Source organism: Temnothorax nylanderi, unplaced genomic scaffold (genome assembly GCF_030848795.1).
Source record: "Temnothorax nylanderi isolate EJ_2023f unplaced genomic scaffold, tnyl_v1.0 TNYL_tig0474_pilon, whole genome shotgun sequence".
NCBI lineage: Eukaryota > Metazoa > Arthropoda > Insecta > Hymenoptera > Formicidae > Temnothorax > Temnothorax nylanderi.
Genome location: NW_027249536.1, coordinates 87,674 through 110,148, shown reverse-complemented (window position 1 = coordinate 110,148; position 22,475 = coordinate 87,674). Strand labels below are relative to the sequence as shown.

General features: G+C 33.5%; 1 protein-coding gene across 4 annotated transcripts in view; it reads left to right on the top strand.

The window, feature by feature from the left end:
* The window catches only part of Slmb (beta-transducin repeat containing E3 ubiquitin protein ligase slmb), a 47,128-nt gene extending 26,714 nt beyond the window's left edge, over window positions 1-20,414 (top strand). For all 4 annotated transcript variants that reach the window (XM_071722295.1, XM_071722292.1, XM_071722294.1 and 1 more), the window contains 8 exons: window positions 13,990-14,224; window positions 14,346-14,532; window positions 14,707-15,163; window positions 15,270-15,643; window positions 16,171-16,249; window positions 16,383-16,563; window positions 16,654-16,701; window positions 17,052-20,414. In XM_071722295.1, the coding sequence (XP_071578396.1) occupies window positions 13,996-14,224; window positions 14,346-14,532; window positions 14,707-15,163; window positions 15,270-15,643; window positions 16,171-16,249; window positions 16,383-16,563; window positions 16,654-16,664 (1,518 nt within the window). In that variant the 5' untranslated portion in view covers window positions 13,990-13,995 and the 3' untranslated portion in view covers window positions 16,665-16,701; window positions 17,052-20,414. The remainder of the gene's footprint in view (window positions 1-13,989; window positions 14,225-14,345; window positions 14,533-14,706; window positions 15,164-15,269; window positions 15,644-16,170; window positions 16,250-16,382; window positions 16,564-16,653; window positions 16,702-17,051) is intronic.
* The last annotated feature ends 2,061 nt before the right edge of the window (window positions 20,415-22,475 follow it).

Genomic DNA, 22,475 nt, shown 5'->3' with positions numbered 1-22,475 from the left:
TCTGAGATAGTTCTATTGTTATTTTATTTATTACAAAGAATTCTCGACGCTTAAAATTAATTTAGACCCAAAAAGCAAAAAAAAATTCTTGACTCTAAACGAGGTTTCAAAAACCAGTTAAAAATGACCCGTATCTCCTTATCTCGTCATCCAATCGCTTTGTGTCATAAGACTTTTCGTCAGAACTCGTCGAGAACTAGCCAGAACTCTTGTCAGAACTACTCGGAACTCTAAAAAATATTTCGACCTCGGGACTTACAAGGAAACTTCACAAACCCGAAAAATCTGATTTTGATGAAACTTTACAACTTGTAGGCAGAACTTTTCGTATAAGTAAAATGACAATAGAACTATCTCAGAACTATCTTATCTCAAAATCGAGATTTCAAAAATGTTTAATTTTTTTCAATCAATTAAAAAATTCTAATTAACAAATTTTTTTGTATATCAGGAACTCTAAATAATCGCTAAATGAAACGTTTAGGTTATTCAAAACTATTCGATCTCAAAATTTGATAAGAAGTTAGCACCCCATTTTTTAAATATTTATTTTTGACTAAACTCACTCTTTTTATAAACTATAAGGAACTCTTAATTTCTTTAAAATGAAGCGGAAACTCTTATCAGAACTACGAAATTTTAATGTTGGAGTGGTAACTTCACACACACAAAGCAAAGTCGATCAGTTCGATCGTTTCTTATCGAGCACCCAGTATACTCGTACTTTGGCTCTGTCAAGAGGCGCGCGGGGACGACATCCCAGGAAGACAAAAGAATCAGGAGAGTGTAGATTCGACACGAGTTCGCGATACCGTTATGCCGGGAGCACTCGAAGCGTTTTCAGGTGATCGCGCCGCCATGCATCAGCCGCTAGCTAGACTCGTTTTTCTGTATCGCGTTACAATAACGGAGGGGACAACTGCCGCGGGATCTGCTTTTCGAAAGAGGGTCCCACAATAAATCGACGATAATATGGTTTTCAATTTTCATCTCGATAAAGCGTCCGTTCCGAGCCGAACTTCCGAAAGCTGGCCGGAGCTCGGCTGACGGAAGAACGAAAAATATTTTGACGTCAAAATTTCTAGAGACAGGGATATAATAAATTTCCGTTTTAATTCACGCCTTTTTTCTTTAGAAGAAAATAGTAATTAAAATAGCGGAGAGATCGTCGCAAAATTCGACGCTTTAAATTTTAGGATTTCGGATTCTGTTCATAGGTTTTGTTCGAAATGTAATTCGTGTAAAAAGGATTGCTACTTGATCATCGTTTCTGCGTTAAGAAAACTTAGCTTTCATTAGCACGTATTTAACACGATATTTTGACGACGTTCTAAAGATAGAAATAATAAATTTTAATACTATACGTCTTTTTAGGAAAAAATGGCACTATCTTCGACTTAAAAATAGCAGAGATCGCAAAATCCAACAATTTTGATTTTAAAAATTCAGATTCCGTTAATAGCTTTTTATCGAAACACAATCCATGTAAAAAAACTGCTATTTGATCGTCGTTTCTGCGATGCGAGAGTGTAGCTTTCATTAGCAAGTGTTTAACGTGGTATGGCTCTTTTATGACGGTTTTCACTTCCTGGGGTAGGGGAGACGCGGCAAGTAGGTCAGACGCGAAATACACATTTTCGCATTATTGTACGTCGACTATAAATCGCTGATGATCTTAGAGTATAAAATTGTAAGTAGAAACACGTACGACATACAGAATATATATTGTGTGCGAAGAAACATTTTACATGACGTCCCAGAATCGGAACCGGAACCAGGAAATAAAGACGTTGTTTCATAAAAATTTTAAATTGGTTTATTTCTCGCAAAAACGTCGACAGTACGTTTTTTCTCCTTCAACATTCACGATCGTAATGGATGAATCTCAAAGTCCTTTTAAGAATCTAACGCATTTCATTATTTAATTCCATCTTTAAAACTTAAATATCGCGAAGCTCTCAAAGCCTATAAACTTGAAAGGCATTTAACACCAAGCACCTCCGCTGACAATGATTGACCGGAAATTTCACGAGGGACCGATGCTTACGTGTCCACGATTCCGCCGATTCTAGGGCACCTTATGTAAAACGCTACGTCAAGCGAAAAAGAGAACTTGAAAAAGAGCGTGAAAACGGAATGACAAACGCTATGTGAAAAACGCTAACACCAACGTTACATATATTTATATAATAATTTTTTTTTGTTTACTATATATGTATATCTCTCAACAATTACGCGTAAAAGATTCTCTTGTTTCGGCATTCTCCGTCACATTTTCTCCGCAGACGTACAAATATAATCCTTCGATTATAAAAATATCGCCAACTCGACTTTGCCTGTCTGTGAACCTTTCAACTTCACGATGAATTCTCGCTATTCGGTCGTTAAGATTCGTTGCACGTGGGATAAATACTTTGTTTGACTTGTCCCGGAAAAGTCCCTTAGATGCGAAATATAAATACTTAAATCCGAAAGGAAGAAGCAAATCAATTTAAGAAGTGATTTTGCTCCCAGAGGGAGAGTAGGTATTAAAGAAGATGAAGAACACGTAATTTATTAAAATTTGTTTATCGAAATACGCGAATTTACTTTTTCATAAGATTCTTCTTTTATTTCTTCGTCGTAGTTTAAGTTTTCAAAGATATAATTGTATCCCCAGAGTGAAATGGTGTTAGATATACAGGGTGTAACATAAATATGAAAATTATATTAACACAATAATGCACGAGTTGCTGCGCGGCATTTATTTGAATTAATTGATTAATCTAATCTAATCTAATCTAATCTGATCTGATCTGATCTAATCTAATCGAACTCTGGCAACATGATAAACAATTTCCGATAAAATTTTGACTCGAAGTTGGAAATAGTAGTAGTTGCTTGTAAGTTTTTTATTCTGTTCTTGTATGGATTGCATATGTGTGTGCGTGCGTGTGCGCGCGTGTAACATTTTTTATTCAGAGAATTTATATTATATGTATGAATATATGGTAAATATTTATTATTACGGAGCCACCCCCAATTTTCATAATTTTGAAATATGTTGTCAAGGTCATCACTTTGAGTAATGTTGTGAAGGTTTTAGTTGGGAGTCGTTGCTTATTAAAAAGTTAGGTAATTCTTTAGTGCAAGTAATTTATTTCCAAAAATTTGTTGGTTTATTTTTATTTCTTTTGGACCTAAACTAGTGATCCGCTTCACCCCCAATTTCGGGGCAAATCGGATAATTCTCTTCTTTTCATTTTTTTGTTATGTAATAAGAAATATCATCAACAATGGGAATATTAATCGACTCTACTGGCCATTATAATCGCCAAGACAATACGACCACAATTGGTTCGATTATCGTCAAGACGCTCCTTTAACCAATAAACGCTGATGTAATCTTTGATACTTATATATAAGCATCTCATATAAATAATTAAATTTATTGCGAAAAATATTACCTCAGCCAGGGTTCGAACCTGAAGAAATATCATGTTTATGTATTATTTTATTACATGAAATCCGAGCTAAAGTTATAAAGATTAAGAATCTATAATAAAATTAAGTAATAAAATTTGTTTTTGATTACTTTTTTATTGAGAAAGAAAAATTGATCCGATTCGCCTCGGTCTACCCTATGTAATCATATATGTGTGATTCACACCCACACAGCAATTGGGTTGGGTAAGGTTAGTTTTTTTGGAGGTGGAGCCACCACAGGAGACGGAACCCACTGCATCCACGCATACACTTTTCCTCCCACACAACAATTGGATTGGTGTGATCCACTCACACAATAATTAGGTTAGATTAGTTATAGTCTATGTACGGTATCGTAGAATTACATACTATTTATTATATTTTTTGTTAATAACTTTTTAATAAGCACACGCACGCGCGCGCTTACACACACACACACACACACACACACACACAAGAAGTTGGTGGCCATCACGTTACGGGGCAGGCGGCGGGGCAGGGGAAAGCCTATAGGTGTTTTCGTCACATGAAATAAACAAATTTTAGCAAATAAATATGTGGTATGCATTTAATTAGCTGTTTCTTAAGGGGATCCTATAGCAAAGGCCAAACTTCCTCGATAATGTCAACATTTCTAATCCTGTTTTCTCTATATCTGTCCTTGTCTAACTATAGTAATCTGTCCTTGTTCGATCGTTGCGCCATCTCTCGCTACACGCAATACTGCTTATCCTATCAACCTGCATGTGCTTTTGCACATATAAAAGTTAAAAGCATGCAACTTTTTTGGGGGGCTTTTAATCTTAGTTTTAATTGCATGATATCGTTCTTAAATGTTTTCCTTAGAGGGCTTGTATCTCATTTTGTATATATAAACTGCAGTATTTTTGTATAAGCAAATATTGTCGTCAGTGACAGCTCTATGTGCCCAAATTTTTAATTTTTTTTTCGTTTTTGATGTAAAACCGACCCTAGCTTTTTACATTTTTGTGCGTACTTTAAGGAAGTTCCGTCACTACAAAAATATGCAGCCAGTTTCATGAAATTTTAATATGTTGTTCTGGAATGCAAAATAGAATTATGTGAATTTTTTGGGAATTTTTCACCGTCCCGTTTTGAAAAAAATCTACTCCAAAAATGTAAAAAGTACAATTTTTGGAGTAGATTTTTTTCAAAACGGGACGGTGAAAAATTCACATAATTCTATTTTGCATTCCAAAACAACATATTAAAATTTCATGAAACTGGCTGTATGTTTAACATAGGTTCTTATGGGAAATGACATATTGCACACCTTCAGAATGAAATAAGTGCAAGAAAAAATGCAAATGATAAGGAAAAAAAAATATGCATATGTAACTTAATAATTTACAAATAAATGAGTGAAAGAAAGGAGAAGATTACCGCACATTTCGTAGAAAAATTAATTATTAAAGCATAAATTGCTTGATTTTTCGTCTGCTAGACTGCCACGATCGTGAGCAGCTTCACGCACTATACACACGGCGACCAATCAGAGCAATCCCCTTCATTCCTACTACTTCAAACGCTAGTGCGCTGTTGCCAGAACCCCCGCGTCCCACTACTCCCCCCGATGAAGCAACCGAACCTCCTTAATTCTATAAAAGAATTTTGCAATTCCGTAAAGCCAATTAAAAGTTGTATGCTTTTAACTAAATGTCACCACTGTTGAGCTGGCCCCCCCCACTTTGCAGAAATTAAAAAACCAATAGCGCAAGATTACAAGCTATTTATGAGCTTTCATATCCCGCAGATTAAAAATTTTGAGCTTGTTACACTGAGCAGGAATTTAATATTTTTTGTGGGGGGGCTGAGTCAACGTTGACTCAGCCGCCCCACTACTTAAAAATAGAGATATTGAATCGTTCTTTGCGGCAGAATTAGGAGCTATTTATGAGCTTTCGAAGTAATATAGTTTCGATTTTTGAGCTCATCCCCTTAACCCCCAAACAACCCTTTAATTGATTCAACTCAAGAGAAAAATGTTGAGAAAAATTAAAATATATTGTATCGCGGATATAATTCGTATAGCGTATAAATTCTAAGAATAAACTCTTAAAATACGCGCATTTCGATTATTGAGCTACAACCCCTTCGCAAGAAAACCACCCCATCTTTCCGACTTAAGAGAGAACTGTACTTAAAATGAATAAAATTAATTATTTTGCGACTAAATATCTTTTACTAATTTATGAGCTCGCAAAATACATGCATTTCGATTATTGAGCTACAACCCCTTTGCAAGAAAACCACCCCATCTTTCCGGCTTAAGAGAGAACTGTACTTAAAATGAATAAAATTAATTATTTTGCGACTAAATATCGTTTACTAATTTATGAGCTCGCAAAATGCATGCATTTCGATTATTGAGCTACAACCCCTTTGCAAGAAAACCACCCCATCTTCTCGGCTTAAGAGAGAACTGTATTTAAAATGAATAAAATTAATTATTTTGCGACTAAATATCGTTTACTAATTTATGAGCTCGCAAAATACATGCATTCTGATTATTGAATTGTAATTTCTTTTGTAGGAATATTTTATATTCCTGCTATATGAAAAAATTATAAGTTATACTTATAGAATATTAATTTATATTTTATCCAATTCAATTCTTTAATAGCCCAAAGTATACAATAATTTGTTTACATCGTGTAAACCATAAATTTAAAAAAATTAAATTAATTGCATTAATTTTTTAAATGCATGTATTTTGCGAGCTCATAAATTAGTAAACGATATTTAGTCGCAAAATAATTAATTTTATTCATTTTAAGTACAGTTCTCTCTTAAGCCGGGAAGATGGGGTGGTTTTCTTGCAAAGGGGTTGTAGCTCAATAATCAAAATGCATGCATTTTGCGAGCTCATAAATTAGTAAACGATATTTAGTCGCAAAATAATTAATTTTATTCATTTTAAGTACAGTTCTCTCTTAAGCCGGGAAGATGGGGTGGTTTTCTTGCAAAGGGGTTGTAGCTCAATAATCGAAATGCATGCATTTTGCGAGCTCATAAATTAGTAAAAGATATTTAGTCGCAAAATAATTAATTTTATTCATTTTAAGTACAGTTCTCTCTTAAGCCGGGAAGATGGGATGGTTTTCTTGCAAAGGGGTTGTAGCTCAATAATCGAAATGCATGTATTTTGCGAGCTCATAAATTAGTAAAAGATATTTAGTCGCAAAATAATTAATTTTATTCATTTTAAGTACAGTTCTCTCTTAAGCCGGTAAGATGGGGTGGTTTTCTTGCACAGGGGTTGTAGCTCAATAATCGAAATGCATACATTTTGCGAGCTCATAAATCAGTAAACAATATTTAGTCGCAAAATAATTAATTTTATTCATTTTAAGTACAGTTCTCTCTTAAGCCGGGAAGATGGGGTGGTTTTCTTGCAAAGGGGTTGTAGCTCAATAATCGAAATGCATGTATTTTGCGAGCTCATAAATTAGTAAAAGATATTTAGTCGCAAAATAATTAATTTTATTCATTTTAAGTACAGTTCTCTCTTAAGCCGGGAAGCTGGGGTGGTTTTCTTGCAAAGGGGTTGTAGCTCAATAATCGAAATGCATGCATTTTGCGAGCTCATAAATTAGTAAACGATATTTAGTCGCAAAATAATTAATTTTATTCATTTTAAGTACAGTTCTCTCTTAAGCCGGGAAGATGGGGTGGTTTTCTTGCGAAGGGGTTGTAGCTCAATAATCGAAATGCATGCATTTTGCGAGCTCATAAATTAGTAAAAGATATTTAGTCGCAAAATAATTAATTTTATTTATTTTAAGTACAGTTCTCTCTTAAGCCGGGAAGATGGGATGGTTTTCTTGCAAAGGGGTTGTAGCTCAATAATCGAAATGCATGTATTTTGCGAGCTCATAAATTAGTAAAAGATATTTAGTTGCAAAATAATTAATTTTATTCATTTTAAGTACAGTTCTCTCTTAAGCCGGTAAGATGGGGTGGTTTTCTTGCAAAGGGGTTGTAGCTCAATAATCGAAATGCATGCATTTTGCGAGCTCATAAATTAGTAAACAATATTTAGTCGCAAAATAATTAATTTTATTCGTTTTAAGTACAGTTCTCTCTTAAGCCGAGAAGATGGGGTGGTTTTCTTGCAAAGGGGTTGTAGCTCAATAATCGAAATGCATGTATTTTGCGAGCTCATAAATTAGTAAAAGATATTTAGTCGCAAAATAATTAATTTTATTCATTTTAAGTACAGTTCTCTCTTAAGCCGGGAAGCTGGGATGGTTTTCTTGCAAAGGGGTTGTAGCTCAATAATCGAAATGCATGCATTTTGCGAGCTCATAAATTAGTAAACGATATTTAGTCGCAAAATAATTAATTTTATTCATTTTAAGTACAGTTCTCTCTTAAGCCGGGAAGATGGGGTGGTTTTCTTGCGAAGGGGTTGTAGCTCAATAATCGAAATGCATGCATTTTGCGAGCTCATAAATTAGTAAAAGATATTTAGTCGCAAAATAATTAATTTTATTCATTTTAAGTACAGTTCTCTCTTAAGCCGAGAAGATGGGGTGGTTTTCTTGCGAAGGGGTTGTAGCTCAATAATCGAAATGCATGTATTTTGCGAGCTCATAAATTAGTAAAGATATTTAGTCGCAAAATAATTAATTTTATTCATTTTAAGTACAGTTCTCTCTTAAGCCGGGAAGATGGGGTGGTTTTCTTGCGAAGGGGTTGTAGCTCAATAATCGAAATGCATGCATTTTGCGAGCTCATAAATTAGTAAACGATATTTAGTCGCAAAATAATTAATTTTATTCATTTTATGTACAGTTCTCTCTTAAGCCGGGAAGATGGGGTGGTTTTCTTGCGAAGGGGTTGCAGCTCAATAATCGAAATGCATGTATTTTGCGAGCTCATAAATTAGTAAAAGATATTTAGTCGCAAAATAATTAATTTTATTCATTTTAAGTACAGTTCTCTCTTAAGCCGAGAAGATGGGGTGGTTTTCTTGCGAAGGGGTTGTAGCTCAATAATCGAAATGCATGTATTTTGCGAGCTCATAAATTAGTAAAGATATTTAGTCGCAAAATAATTAATTTTATTCATTTTAAGTACAGTTCTCTCTTAAGCCGGGAAGATGGGGTGGTTTTCTTGCGAAGGGGTTGTAGCTCAATAATCGAAATGCGCGTATTTTAAGAGTTTATTCTTAGAATTTATACGCTATACGAATTATATCCGCGATACAATATATTTTAATTTTTCTCAACATTTTTCTCTTGAGTTGAATCAATTAAAGGGTTGTTTGGGGGTTAAGGGGATGAGCTCAAAAATCGAAACTATATCACTTCGAAAGCTCACAAATAGCTCCTAATTCTGCCGCAAAGAACGATTCAATATCTCTATTTTTAAGTAGTGGGGCGGCTGAGTCAACGTTGACTCAGCCCTCCCACAAAAAATATTAAATTCCTGCTCAGTGTGACGAGCTCAAAATTTTTAATCTGCGGGATATGAAAGCTCATAAATAGCTTGTAATTTTGCGCTATTGGTTTTTTAATTTCTGCAAAGTGGGGGGGCCAGCTCAACAGGGGTCTAAATGTCGGTAATTACTGCCACTATAGGAGCCCCTTAAGGGGATCCTAAAGCCGTCTGTGTTACTGACAAAATTACCATTTTCGTACTTCTAGTCTTTCGTTGCATTAATTTAACAGAATTGAAAATGCTTCTCCACGATTGCAGTACTGAGTACATATATTGATTCTCAGCCCCTGTCCATGGGTCATTTGTGTCCGGCCAAAATCTATTTCCTGTAATATCTTTGTGATAGCTGAAAAAAAACTTCAAGTGAAGAGCTACTTCAGGGAAAAACTTGGTTAGATTCCGCTGGTACAGCCGCGAGTACTGGAGATTACAAATCTCGAACGGACACGAATGACCCATGTACAGGGGCTACGTGTGCCAAATGCAGGGTCTCAAAACTTGTTATTTTCGTGCAAAAAATCGTTTTTGTGGCTTTTTAAGAAAAATAATATCAAAAGAAGTAAGATAAATGTTAAAATTAAATATATAAGACAATTAAGACCCGTATGTGAGGAACATCGCTTATGTGTATGCCGGGATTGTTATTAATCATAAAATATAAAAATACAAACTTTTATCATACTTTCAATGTTCTTTTATAATATTTTCTATAAATACGCAATTTAAAACAAATATCCAATGATTATCTTATTTTTATTCCCTTTTTTCATGAATCTAACGACATCGAAAATACGTTTTTTTCAATTGTAAAAAAATACTATTTTTTAATAATACAAGATCGACGTAATTTTTTTCTTAAAGAATAACTCTTCAGCTTCTATTTAAAAAAAAATTATTCCACGTCAATTTCAACCAGAGATATATATTTTTTTAATTTTTACGTTTTTTTAGCGACTTTTCGGAGTTTATTTGTTTAAACAGTTATTTAAAATTTTTTTATTGTTCTAAAGTATTGTTTGGTATTTTATAAGGTTAATTCAAAGATACTCTATGAATTTTTTCAGATTTTTTAAACATTTTTAAAGTTATTTAATAAGCTCAGGAACGACCCATAGACAGGAGTTATAATTACGTTGGTCGCGAAAACAAGGGCAGGGGCTGAGGGTTAATAATCCCAGGAAACTCTGATTTTATATGGAAAATAATTACAGAATTACAGATTTCCTTACCTACTTTTATCTCAATATGGCGTCTCAAGTTGTAGACAAGCTGTCAACTCATCATAACATGTACTTCATATAACAGTTGCACAGTTTGTACGAACGTTGAAAACAAGTTTCCTATAGAGTTGAACACGAAAGAACATTGTCGAATCCTCCAAATCGAGATTAGGAGTCTAATATAAGAGTACAGTATGTATTACGATTCGTGCGTATGTGTGCGTACTATAACCTTGTCTATCCTTGTTTATATCCTTGTCTGTATGTACAAGGACGGATATAGGCCGGTAACATAGAAAACAATCGAAATTATCGACATTTTCCGAGTTCGTCAGTTGGTTTAGGATCCTCTTAAGGTTTTAAATCGTTGTTTGTACAATTAAAACTCAAATACGTTATTATACACGTTGAAATGTGGCAATATGCTGTTATTTTTACAATTTCTTAATAATTATGTAGACAAATCATTTCAGTCTTCGTAAAAGTCCTTCCTAAATATGTAAAGAATTATTTACATGGCATCTATTTTTATTAAATTCTTATCATTTTTAATATGCTTTCGAGAGTTACATTACAGGTGTCGTAATATTTTTGCTATGTCCCTTGTGCATAAGAGAGAGATAAGAGTATAACTTCAATAAAATTAATTACTCGATAACCATGCAGACAATTGTCTTCAAGTTTGGCATGGAAGACAGATTCCCACACGGAGAGAATTTTCTCTTAAAATTTACCCTGAAATCATGGTAGTTGTGGGACAACATGGAGCACCAGCAAGAATTTTATGCGAGCTATTCTGATTAATATCTACCATGATAAAAAATATTAATATCTATTACATTAAAATATAAAATATGTTTGATTAATTTTACTAAAATATATCTAGGAAATTTCAATAATTTTTCAAAATTTACCAATCTGCTTGGTAATTTTTATCACGTTGTTTGTAAAATGTTTTTTGTTATTTTAAAAATTTCTTGGTTGCCAAATTGTCCCAAGTTTGTAGTGAATTTAAGGATAAAATATAACAAAAAATTCTCTCCGTGCATAGACGAATATCCTCCATAAATTTAAACTAATCATATTATTAAATTCTTATCATATTGATTTGAGCAACCAACCTCCTTAAACAATAAAATTTTTAAGCGACTAGCTAAAATGTTATAGGAAAGATCTAAATAAAAGATATGTGAGGATCAGGCTTGATCAATAAGTTCTTACGTTCTATTTTTAGCTATATCGAAGGATACTCTTAACGATATCCCCTGCTACGACATCGTAGTTAACATTATCAGACTATCGGACATTTACGACAAATATGGATGGTAAGGACGGCGTAAATAGTGAAAGTGCAAACGTATGAGACTACTTTCTTTCGTGAAAAATGCATTTTATGCGTATTTATGCCGCGCATTGGAAAATTTCTGTCTAAAATTTGATTACTCATGTGCTTGAATCGTTACGTCGACAAACTTAATGACGATCGCGTAAATTTAGCTCGTGTTCAGTTAGCATTAGTTATTTGTTCATGCTTCAATTGTATTCATAGATTGATCGCGTCAGTTTTGCTTCATTTTGACCGGCGTATTTTATGTCGAAAGAATTTTAAAAGTCGTTTTCGTCGAGATAATTAAAATCACTAGGTTGAGAATCTGTTTATTCGCGCGTCAAATATGATTACTCGTGATTACGGTATTAACGAAAAAGACGAGAGGCTCGGCACAAAACCGGGACGCGCGTAAACGATTAATTTAAAAGAGCCCTCGTATATACGATGTACGAGCGAGGGAGAATGGAGCGAGAGAGGTCAAGAACCCGGTACTTCATTCTACCTCACGATGCATCCGCAATTCTAGTTTTGCAAATGTACAGTTAAGCCCGCTTCAGACGACCTATAATTCGCATCAGGTTTCAAAATAGAATTGTATTTGTAATTTTATTGTAATATTTTATATTTTATTGTATTTTGACGTTTGTGTATATTTTGGAAAAAAAACATTTTATACGTGTGCATTCGTATTCTTCAAATAAAATTCTCGAATATCTTGAATTATGATACAATTTTTACTTATAATTTTCTATGAGTAATACGAAAATTATTTGAGGAGTAAAGCCCACTTTAGACGATCTACAAATTGTGTCAGAATTAAAGATAATAATCCATTTTATATAATCTTGTGCGCTGTGTAACACGAATAACATTTGAAGAAATGAAATATTATACATCAAAATACCGCGCGATACACAAAATTGTTGAGTTCTACCCTGAAGTCTAATGCGAATTATCGATCGTCTAAAGTGCAGGGTTTCACTTATTATCAGGTCACTTTACAAGATGACATGCATTATTAAATTTTATCTAAAACTTTTATATGAATTTTAAAACATGGTTTACTTAGGGTTTTTTTAAATCAATATTTATCGATATTTCTTTCGCAACGATTTGTGTCTTTCGAGTAATGTTTTCCGGTTATATTTCTAATCTCACCGAAAGTTGATCTAGGATAAATCTAGATAAGCTTGTCTTTAATATAAATATCGGCGTATTCCAATATTTGCAACTTATCTATGTCATTATTCAAGTATTTTGAGATAGGGAAAGGGAGATTAACAAAAATATATTTTCGCTCTAGCAGGAAATCAATTTTCTCTATTTTTCCTTTCTCCAGGGGGACAATTTGTGAATCATATCTAAAATGTAATAAAAAATTATTATATTTTCTTTTTGTTGTGTGCATGTTGTGTGCGCGCGTACGTTCCCATCATTGATAATAGTTTCCAACATTGATTCAGGATTTTAGGTATTCTTGGCGTTTTTAGCAACTTCGATATGAACACGATAGAATTAAAAATCTCGTTGTTTTACATCATGTCTTTCGACATTTTAAGTTTCTTAATATCGCGATAAGATTAGCGCTTTCCTGCGTTTGTTCTCAATTGTTAATGTTAAAATTGCGAAAATTGCAATCGCGCCGTTGGTAATTAGCTGTTAGTTTACGAAACACGAAGCACTTAAAAAGACTTTTTAAATCCCACGCCATATATTATCCCTTTTTACAGCGTTATTATGCCACTAATCTGTAATCTGTATTATTCATGTTACCATCGCTAACGGAATGATGAAACTTCTTTCGTTTTAAATTCGATAGATTTATTTGAAAAAAGGTCTATAAAGTAATATGTTTTATTATTTATTATTAACTACGCACTCAAGTTTTAGCTAATTTATTGTTTACATTTGTATTTACATTTGTTTACATTTGTTACTTTGCCACCAGTGAAAATAACCATGACGTAATTAACTGTACTAACAGTTATGTACACTTTATTTATGAATTTCGGAATACGATTACTCGAGTATGTTGGGTTTCTTTCTCAAGGTGTATTCGAGCATTATATACGCTTCGTATAACTTGTCGATTCCGATATACATATAGCGTCTACGTGATTAATCGGAAAACAACGATGTGTGCATCGATACGATAATACACATTATGCACGGTGCGATATTCTTAGTCCGTTTATTTGCGTTCCCATTATATAGCGTAACGTCGATACAATAAGAGTAAACGTCATTACGTGCGCATGTGTAAAAGATGTTAATAAAAGAGTTCAGACATTATATATTCCAAAAGAAATTACTACCTATGTAATAATTAAATGTCAATGATGAATTTTTTCTTCTTCTTTAGTTTTAATTGATTAATGAAAAAGTCCTGTGAGAACAATCGCTTTATAAATATCATCCTGTAGATTATATTCTCTTATTCTTATATTTAACTTTCGCAAAGTGGTATATTTTAGATGTAAAGATGTAATTGTTAATATTCTGTTACAGTACCCGATGACGATACTTTACGATCCCAGCTGTAAGAAAGAACCATCTACGGGAGCGTCAACGCAATATGGACAAGAAAAAGAAATTTGTATGAAACTGTTCGAGAGATGGAGCGAACCGGAGCAAGTGCAGTTTGTCGAACAGCTGTTAGCACGAATGTGTCATTATCAGCACGGACACATCAACGCGTATCTCAAACCGATGCTACAGAGAGACTTTATTTCACTTTTGCCGAGTGAGTAATCAAACACATACGCTTCACGTTCAACACTTGTTTACAAATTATTTGCACATACATATATCTCGAACAATATTTCTAATTATTACCTTTAATAATATCGAATGATGGTTTACAGAAAAAGGATTGGACCATGTGGCAGAAAGTATTCTTTCGTACCTTGACGCAAAGTCGCTTGTTTCTGCAGAGCTAGTGTGCAAGGAATGGCATAGGGTTATCAGTGAAGGGATGCTTTGGAAGAAATTGATTGAACGTAAGGTCCGAACGGATTCGGTTTGGAGAGGTCTGGCTGAAAGAAGAGGATGGTGAGTGGAAACTTGGAATATATGAATTATAAAATTTCTGACAAACACGACAACACAAATGTTATACTTATATGCGTAGAGCATTATTACGAGTCTATATCGTAAACATACCGTAAAATATACGTAAAATATCTCTTTATATTTTTTTATTTATCTTGTAAAATTTACTTTCAGGATACAATATCTCTTCAAACCGAAACCGGGCGAGGCCCATCCGAATCACAATTTCTACAGATCTCTTTATCCAAAAATTGTCAAAGACATCGAAAGTATAGAGAACAACTGGAGAATGGGCCGATTCAATCTTCAAAGAATCAACTGTCGCAGCGAGAACTCGAAAGGAGTTTATTGTCTGCAATATGATGACCAAAAGATAGTTTCCGGGCTTCGAGACAACACGATTAAGATCTGGGACAGAAATACTCTGCAGTGTATTAAGGTGTTGACGGGGCACACGGGTTCTGTGCTTTGTTTGCAATATGATGATAAGGCTATAATATCCGGTTCCTCGGATAGCACTGTGAGAGTTTGGGACGCTACTACGGGTGAAATGGTCAACACGTTAATTCATCATTGTGAGGCAGTACTGCATCTCAGATTTAACAACGGCATGATGGTCACTTGCTCAAAGGTCAGTCGAAGAAAAATGATGAATTTCTACTTATTAGAATTAATTTATAATTTATTTTATAATTTTTATTTGGAGTCGAATCATTACTGATAACAGTTATTCGCAGGATCGTTCAATAGCAGTCTGGGATATGACATCGCAGACAGAGATTGCGTTGAGAAGAGTATTAGTGGGGCACAGAGCAGCAGTGAACGTAGTTGACTTTGATGAGAAATACATTGTTTCCGCTAGTGGTGATAGGACTATCAAAGTATGGAACACCTCCAATTGCGAATTTGTGCGAACATTGAACGGACATAAACGCGGCATAGCGTGTTTGCAGTATAGGGATCGCTTAGTAGTTAGTGGTAGTAGTGATAATACCATACGTCTATGGGACATCGAGTGCGGAGCTTGCTTACGTGTTCTGGAAGGGCATGAAGAATTAGTGAGATGTATTCGTTTCGATAGTAAACACATCGTCAGCGGTGCTTATGACGGGTGCGTATATGAATATCCGCGAATGTCTTAATTCTGACTTTAATCCTGTCTTTGCAATGTGAGATCGTAAACTTTCAGCGAATAGAAAATTCAAGTTTATATACGTCATATTCATTATCTTTTAATAATAATAATAATTTTTTTATTCTCCTATTTAGAAAAATAATACAATTTATATTTATAGCATATTATTTTTCAATATGTAAAAAAGCAAAAAATTTATATTTTACGTTACATATTGATATCCCTTAGCTGGCATACTTCACCAGAATCACATAGCTGGCACACTGGGACGTACTATAGGTAGTTTAAATTAGAGCTTAGTAATATAAAGGGGTTTAAATTTGAGCTGAACTAGGCTGGGGCGTTTAATACCCCACAGTGCCAGCTAAGGAATATTTATATTAGATTTTACATTGATAATTAATTTAGAGTTGAATTGAAAGATGCAAATTTTTCTCTAATAACACATTAATTTTATAAACTTGTAAAAGCATTGAATTCATATTTATTATTGTGTTTTACAGAAAAATCAAAGTTTGGGACCTCGTAGCTGCTCTCGATCCTCGTGCCGTTGCCAGTACATTATGTTTGCGCACTTTAGTGGTAAGATATTTTTACACGCACGCATATTTTCTCATACATATTACATTTAGTCAGCAATTTGCCAAGCATCCCACTGACAATGAGTAACAATTTTCATTCATTATTATCAATCTTATTTGTACTTCTTTTATAGGAGCATACCGGACGTGTGTTTCGTCTTCAGTTTGATGAGTTCCAAATAGTTTCATCATCTCACGATGATACAATACTCATTTGGGATTTTCTTAATTACAATCCGTCAAGCGGAAGTGTATGCAGTGGACGTCTGCCGATGGATGGAGCGCCGAACCAAGCCGATACTAGATCTCCTTCCCGTAAATATGCTAGATATTTTGTCATGCTAAAATTGAAGTATTTAATGTATGTTATCAAATACACAAACAAAATATTTTTCTTATTTGCAGCATTTGAGTGACGCATCAATACGGAGATTCCTTTATTGTGATATAATTGTAAGTATAGTTTATGATATATTCGATTTTTACGCTTACAGGTGTGTGAGAAACAACTTATTTTATATAAATATAAATTCTAGTAAAAAATATATGAAAGGAAAAACGATCAATGTCCATCCGGAGTAATTTCGAGAAAAACACAATTTTAAGTTTAAAGACATCAGATATTTTAGGAAGCTATTAAAAGAAGTACTGGCAGTGAATATCGGAATACATAGTGTTTACTTAGTTTTACATTGTATGTTGAACTCTGATGGTTCTTCCCCACAAGCACGTGGATTATGATCGTTTTTCTCTGTATCCTTCATATATATTGCGGAATTTAATCGCAAGACTTCGTATTTCAGACAAGTGGTTAGTGAGTGAATCCAATGTGTTCACGACAATGTGCGCAAACGATGAAATGCCCCATGATGAGTGTCCTGTGTGAACAGCAGTTACACACAAAACGACTGAGGGAAAAATTTGATTGATCAATGACTTTGATTTATTGTTTGCTGGGACAGCAAAAGAAATTCCCCAAGAAAGAGAAAAGTAAACGGACTGACTTGCGTAAAAACTATAAATTATAATTTATATATGTGCTTGACGCACCGCGTTTAGGAACGAACAGTATGTTTAAAGCCGCATAAATACATCCCATGGATGTAAACGATTGTCGTTGTCTGCTTTGGCCATATCTGGAATTCTTCTACGCTCTATGACATGATAGGAGTCAAGACCATTTTCCTACGGTAAAAAAAAGAAAGACTTACAATATGTAATGTAGCAAAACGTTTTTAGGGAGGCTGGATATTACACTTAATAAGACATTAGATGTATTATAGTACAAGAAATTAATGATTTTTTATATAATTAATTTATGATAAAAAGAATTGTAAAATGTTGTTTGATTGGAGTACTTATTTTGTGTGAATGTGTAAAGAAAATTGTTACATGGGAGAATTATCGTGTTGCACCGTCTCTTGAAAATAGCTCGTAGAAAGTGCTACATACCCATGTTTGAAATTGTAAGAGAAATTTTTGATTGAATGTACAACAGTTTTTTGTAGATATTCGAATTTTGTGAAACTTATTTAAAAAGCGAGTGAAGAGTCAACAACCTCTGCACAGCCTACGTTTGGTACAATACCATTTGCATTTAGAATATAAAAATCACTACATTAGAATGTAAATATTATCATTGTTATTATATTCATACCGAACAAATATAGCGTGTGATCTTAAAATAACCTTAACTACTGTAAAAAAAAAGGAAAAGAAACGCTATTATTATATCTTGACCATTGATCTCGTTTAACTCATTTTATTCATGTTTTGTGCACTATAAGTGTTTCTCATTTTTATATTTGTCTAAATTGCTAACTTGTGCGAAATGTGTATTAATGCTCTTTTTTCTAGAAGTGTTAAATTTTTTACGACTTGGTATTTCACTGAAATTTTAAGAAATATATTCTTTAAATATAACAAAAACTTTAAATGCAGATAAACGAGACTTATCACTTATATCCATTTCTATCAATGCAAATTAACTTCAATCTCAATTTTACTTATTTTTTATCTTTTTCTAATTCTTAGAACTAAAAACAAAGAGAAAAAGTAAGTTGAATCAAGATTAAAGTTAATCTACATTGATAAAAATGAACATTAGATTTACATTTACGTACATAACTGAATATATAACATATGTAATTCAAATGACGTCACTATAAAACACCTTAAATGGTTGTGATGTTATAAAACAATTCGTGCTTCGTGAACAGCGTGAATACTAATGTATACACATATGCAATATTATATCACATTATATTCGCGAAATAAGGTACAGCTAAAATCTCATGATACCATACAGATACTTTGAGCGTGATTAAAGGCAAGACATCTTCGGATATATGATATTAAACATGCCACAGTGTTGATAACTATATGAAAGTAAGATACTACTAAAGAAGTGAAATACCGAACGTTTTTCAAATATGCGTTTTGTTAATGGTCAGTAAAAAAATGCAACATAATATGATCTTATGAACTGTCTTATCAATAAATATAATGGGTTATACAGAACAAATTGTCATAGAAAATAATAATACATATTTCAAGATGTAACACTACGATGATTTGAATCTTTCAGTCCTATAATAAGATTATAGAAGAAAGTTTACATTTTGATTTCAATGTGTATACGTGACGTTAATCTCAAAATTTTATACGAGCTATGTATACATAATGCAATTTACATATTAATGCGCGTGGAAATAGTAGGGCAATACTAAATTAATATTTAAAATGGGCGAAATTTGTTTACTCTTGTAACGCATAATTAAAGGGAAAAAAATGAAATATATAGATACAACAGATATTTGTACACAATTCGTTCGTGTCATTAACGTTTCTATGTCGGACAGGTGGGAAACGAGAGAACAAGTGGGAAATTAACAAATTGCACGCGACCTGGGTAAAAACGCAGAAACTTTAAAATATTAGATTGGATAAGAATTTTGTATAATTTTGAAGTATGTGTGTATATATATATGGGGCATTCCATGCCAAATCGACCTGGGTTTGACCCTCGACCTCTCGGATTTGGTCGGCGATTTTTTATGTTATTGTTCCAACTCTAAAATGCACTCAGATTTTTTTTTAGATTTTTTTTTATAAAATTGATTTAGTTATAATTTTTTAAACCGACATATCGATGGCCACAATTTAAAAATCTGAAAAAATTCTCAAAAATCCCGTGTCAGATATGAAAATTTTTAAGCCTTGACCCAAAGTGGGCCGACTTTCGCTTCTAATTTTTTCGAGCTTTTTTCGAGTTTTTTTCTAAAAAAATTAGAAGCAGACGTCAATTCACTGTAAGCTGTTGCTTGAACATTTTTATATACAACACAGGATTTTTGAGAATTTTTTCAAATCTTTTGTAAGCGATTTTCCATAATAAAAAAAATCACGTCGAAAAAATCTGAAATATATATATATACACATACATACATACATACATATATGTATATAGAGTATCAGCGTGCAGCGTAAAGCATAATTTTGTAGGACAATGTAGGATATACCTATACGGCATACGTAGATTTTTGAGTTGCGATTTATTTCAGTGAGTAGACGAAGTAATAGTGACCGTAGTCAGGCATTAAACATATTATTGCATTATACAAACATGGAATGTTCTCCATCTTTCCACTATCAACAGACACGCGTATGTAGGTATTATCAAAGAATACGATTGCTTATTCTGTGTCTTCCTGTATTCCTTACTAGGGTACAGAAACATTTTTCTCCTACTTCTTTTTTTCTCTTTAACTAGAATTCGAGAGATCTTGGAGTTGAAAAAGATCTTCTGCCGCATCTTCTATATATAAAAATATATCCATCGAATTAATCTTCGACAAATCGACCGAGTAGGAAACACAGGAATAATATTAAACACAGAGCCAAATATTTGAAGATACGAAATATCGGACGTAATAGTTAAGAAATTATGTGGACTTGTATCTTATAAGAACATCGTGACACGCATTGCGATCAGATCGCGTGGGCGTTTGCGATTGTCAGGAATACCCAGTAAAATATCCTTAAGAAGATATTGTGATGCTTTATTGTTAATATCGACATGAATCTTCGTGTATGAGAATAATTGAATAGAGAGGATACAAAGGCTGTGCAAAAGCTATATTCGAAATATAATACCTACACAAGAACACAGAGGATTTTTTATAAAATCCATTATTGTCTCATCCTTCTGCGTACAACGTACGCATATTTAATCACGCTATAAAATTCTACAGTCGAGTGGTCTAATTATAAGTGAAAATAAGTCAAACGTATTAAATACGAATTGGTTATAGTTTTTAAAGTATTGCGAGAATATCGTAAAAGAGTTACGTACCAGATTTATTATTCTATTATTTCAGTAACTTATCAATGCTCCAAGTTCGTTGATAATTCATGATTATATCTACTTTTCCTGACCACACATAATATTCCTCTCTCAGATGGCTACATATCAAATGGCACAAGGATGAGTAGACTTGCCATATTACGTGATAACAGACCGCTAAATTGTAATATAGGTAGAAGAACATTTTTCAAAAAATTTCAATATAGGTGTCATAAATAGTTCCTGAGATGTTTCCTAGGTATAATTTAAGGGGTTACATACGTTTGACAAGCCTTAAAACTAGGTCAAAATTAACGAATTTTTATTGTAGGTAAAATTATGTTTTATTAAAAAATAAAGATACATATGTCTTGTAGAGTAGTCTTTTGAGAATATCTCCCGAAAATTTTAATGCAAAAATATCAAAAATTGAGATTCTGGCAGCTATTTTCCCGAAACAGTGTTTTAAAAATCGGTACCAGAAATATCTCGGAGACTAGTGAACCGATTTGAATGACATTTTTTACAGCTACTCTCAATATAATAATCTAGTACTTGTTATAGGATTTTTTCGATCTATGGCTTAGTTTTTTAAATAAATAAAAGAAGTCCGATTTTCGTAGTAAAAAATCGCATTTTTTGCTACGAATCGCTGCCATTTTTCAAAAAATCAATATTTTCGGCGAAACTTCCGAAAACGTCCGTGCTCAGATTTAGGTGAAACTTTGTGAATTAATAGGTTCCTTTTAGATAAAAAAGACATATACCAAAAGGATTTTTTGCGACTCCAAAGTTTAGCAACTTTTTTAACATTTTTAACTTGCTGCCTCCACGCATACATTTTCCACGCGAAACAAACCAAAACAGCTCTCAAGTAATGTAAACAACCATAAAGTTATACCCGTCAAATACTACGTTTACGCGAGCGTTACTTCTGTCAGAGAGAAGGATCCTTCTCTCTGCTTCTGTAGTAACTTACGATAAATCACTCGTTTACGCGAAGTAAATTATCGTAAGTTACTACAAAATCCCGTTTACGCAAAGAAAAATCCTGTTTACGCGAAGGAATTATCGTAAGTTACTACAGAAGTAAAGCTCGCGTAAACGTAGTAAAAGTCATAACATAAACATCATTTCCCACTCGGCATGTTATGTTGCTGAAATATTTTTTTTTTTAGCACAGGAGTTTTGTTCGACCAAACTGGCAATTTTATTATTAAAAAGACGCTACGTTTCAACCGCAAAATTCGGTCCTTTTCAAGCGTGTATGACTCGCAAATATTAATTAGTTGGACATAGTTTCCAAAATACGCCGAATCTAAAAACTAAATATCAGATTTTGTAGAACGTAGCAGATAGAATAAGTTTAGGAGCATTATATAAATCAAAAACTTACATATTAGAGTGTTATTTCAAGAAATAGAAAACGGTTTCACTACATTTCCGTTGTCCGTAATTATATCAGAGGGACGAGTCCCTGTCGTGCGATGGTGAAATTGCGACTAACAAGAAAGGACGAAACAATAAACAATGACTTCGAAATGTGGCTGAAGTAAAGAGAGGGAAGCAGATGAGAAGGGGATATTACGTTTCCTTTATGATATGTTCGTAGAGAGCATTAAGACTCTCTGTGTCCTTTTGCATATTAATGGTATTATCCGATTTTTTGATGAAGAACATCTCCGCTAATTCCCTCTTTCTCATCAGCCTCTCCCTATGCATTATCTCTGGATTCCCCCAATCAAAGTCATGTCCACGGGATATTCGATGTTCACTAACTACAGACCCAGGTAGCAAGCACTCGTCATTTTGACGTCAAATGACGTCAAAAGACGTCAAAATGACAGACTTTTGACGTCAATTGACGTCAAAATGACGAGTC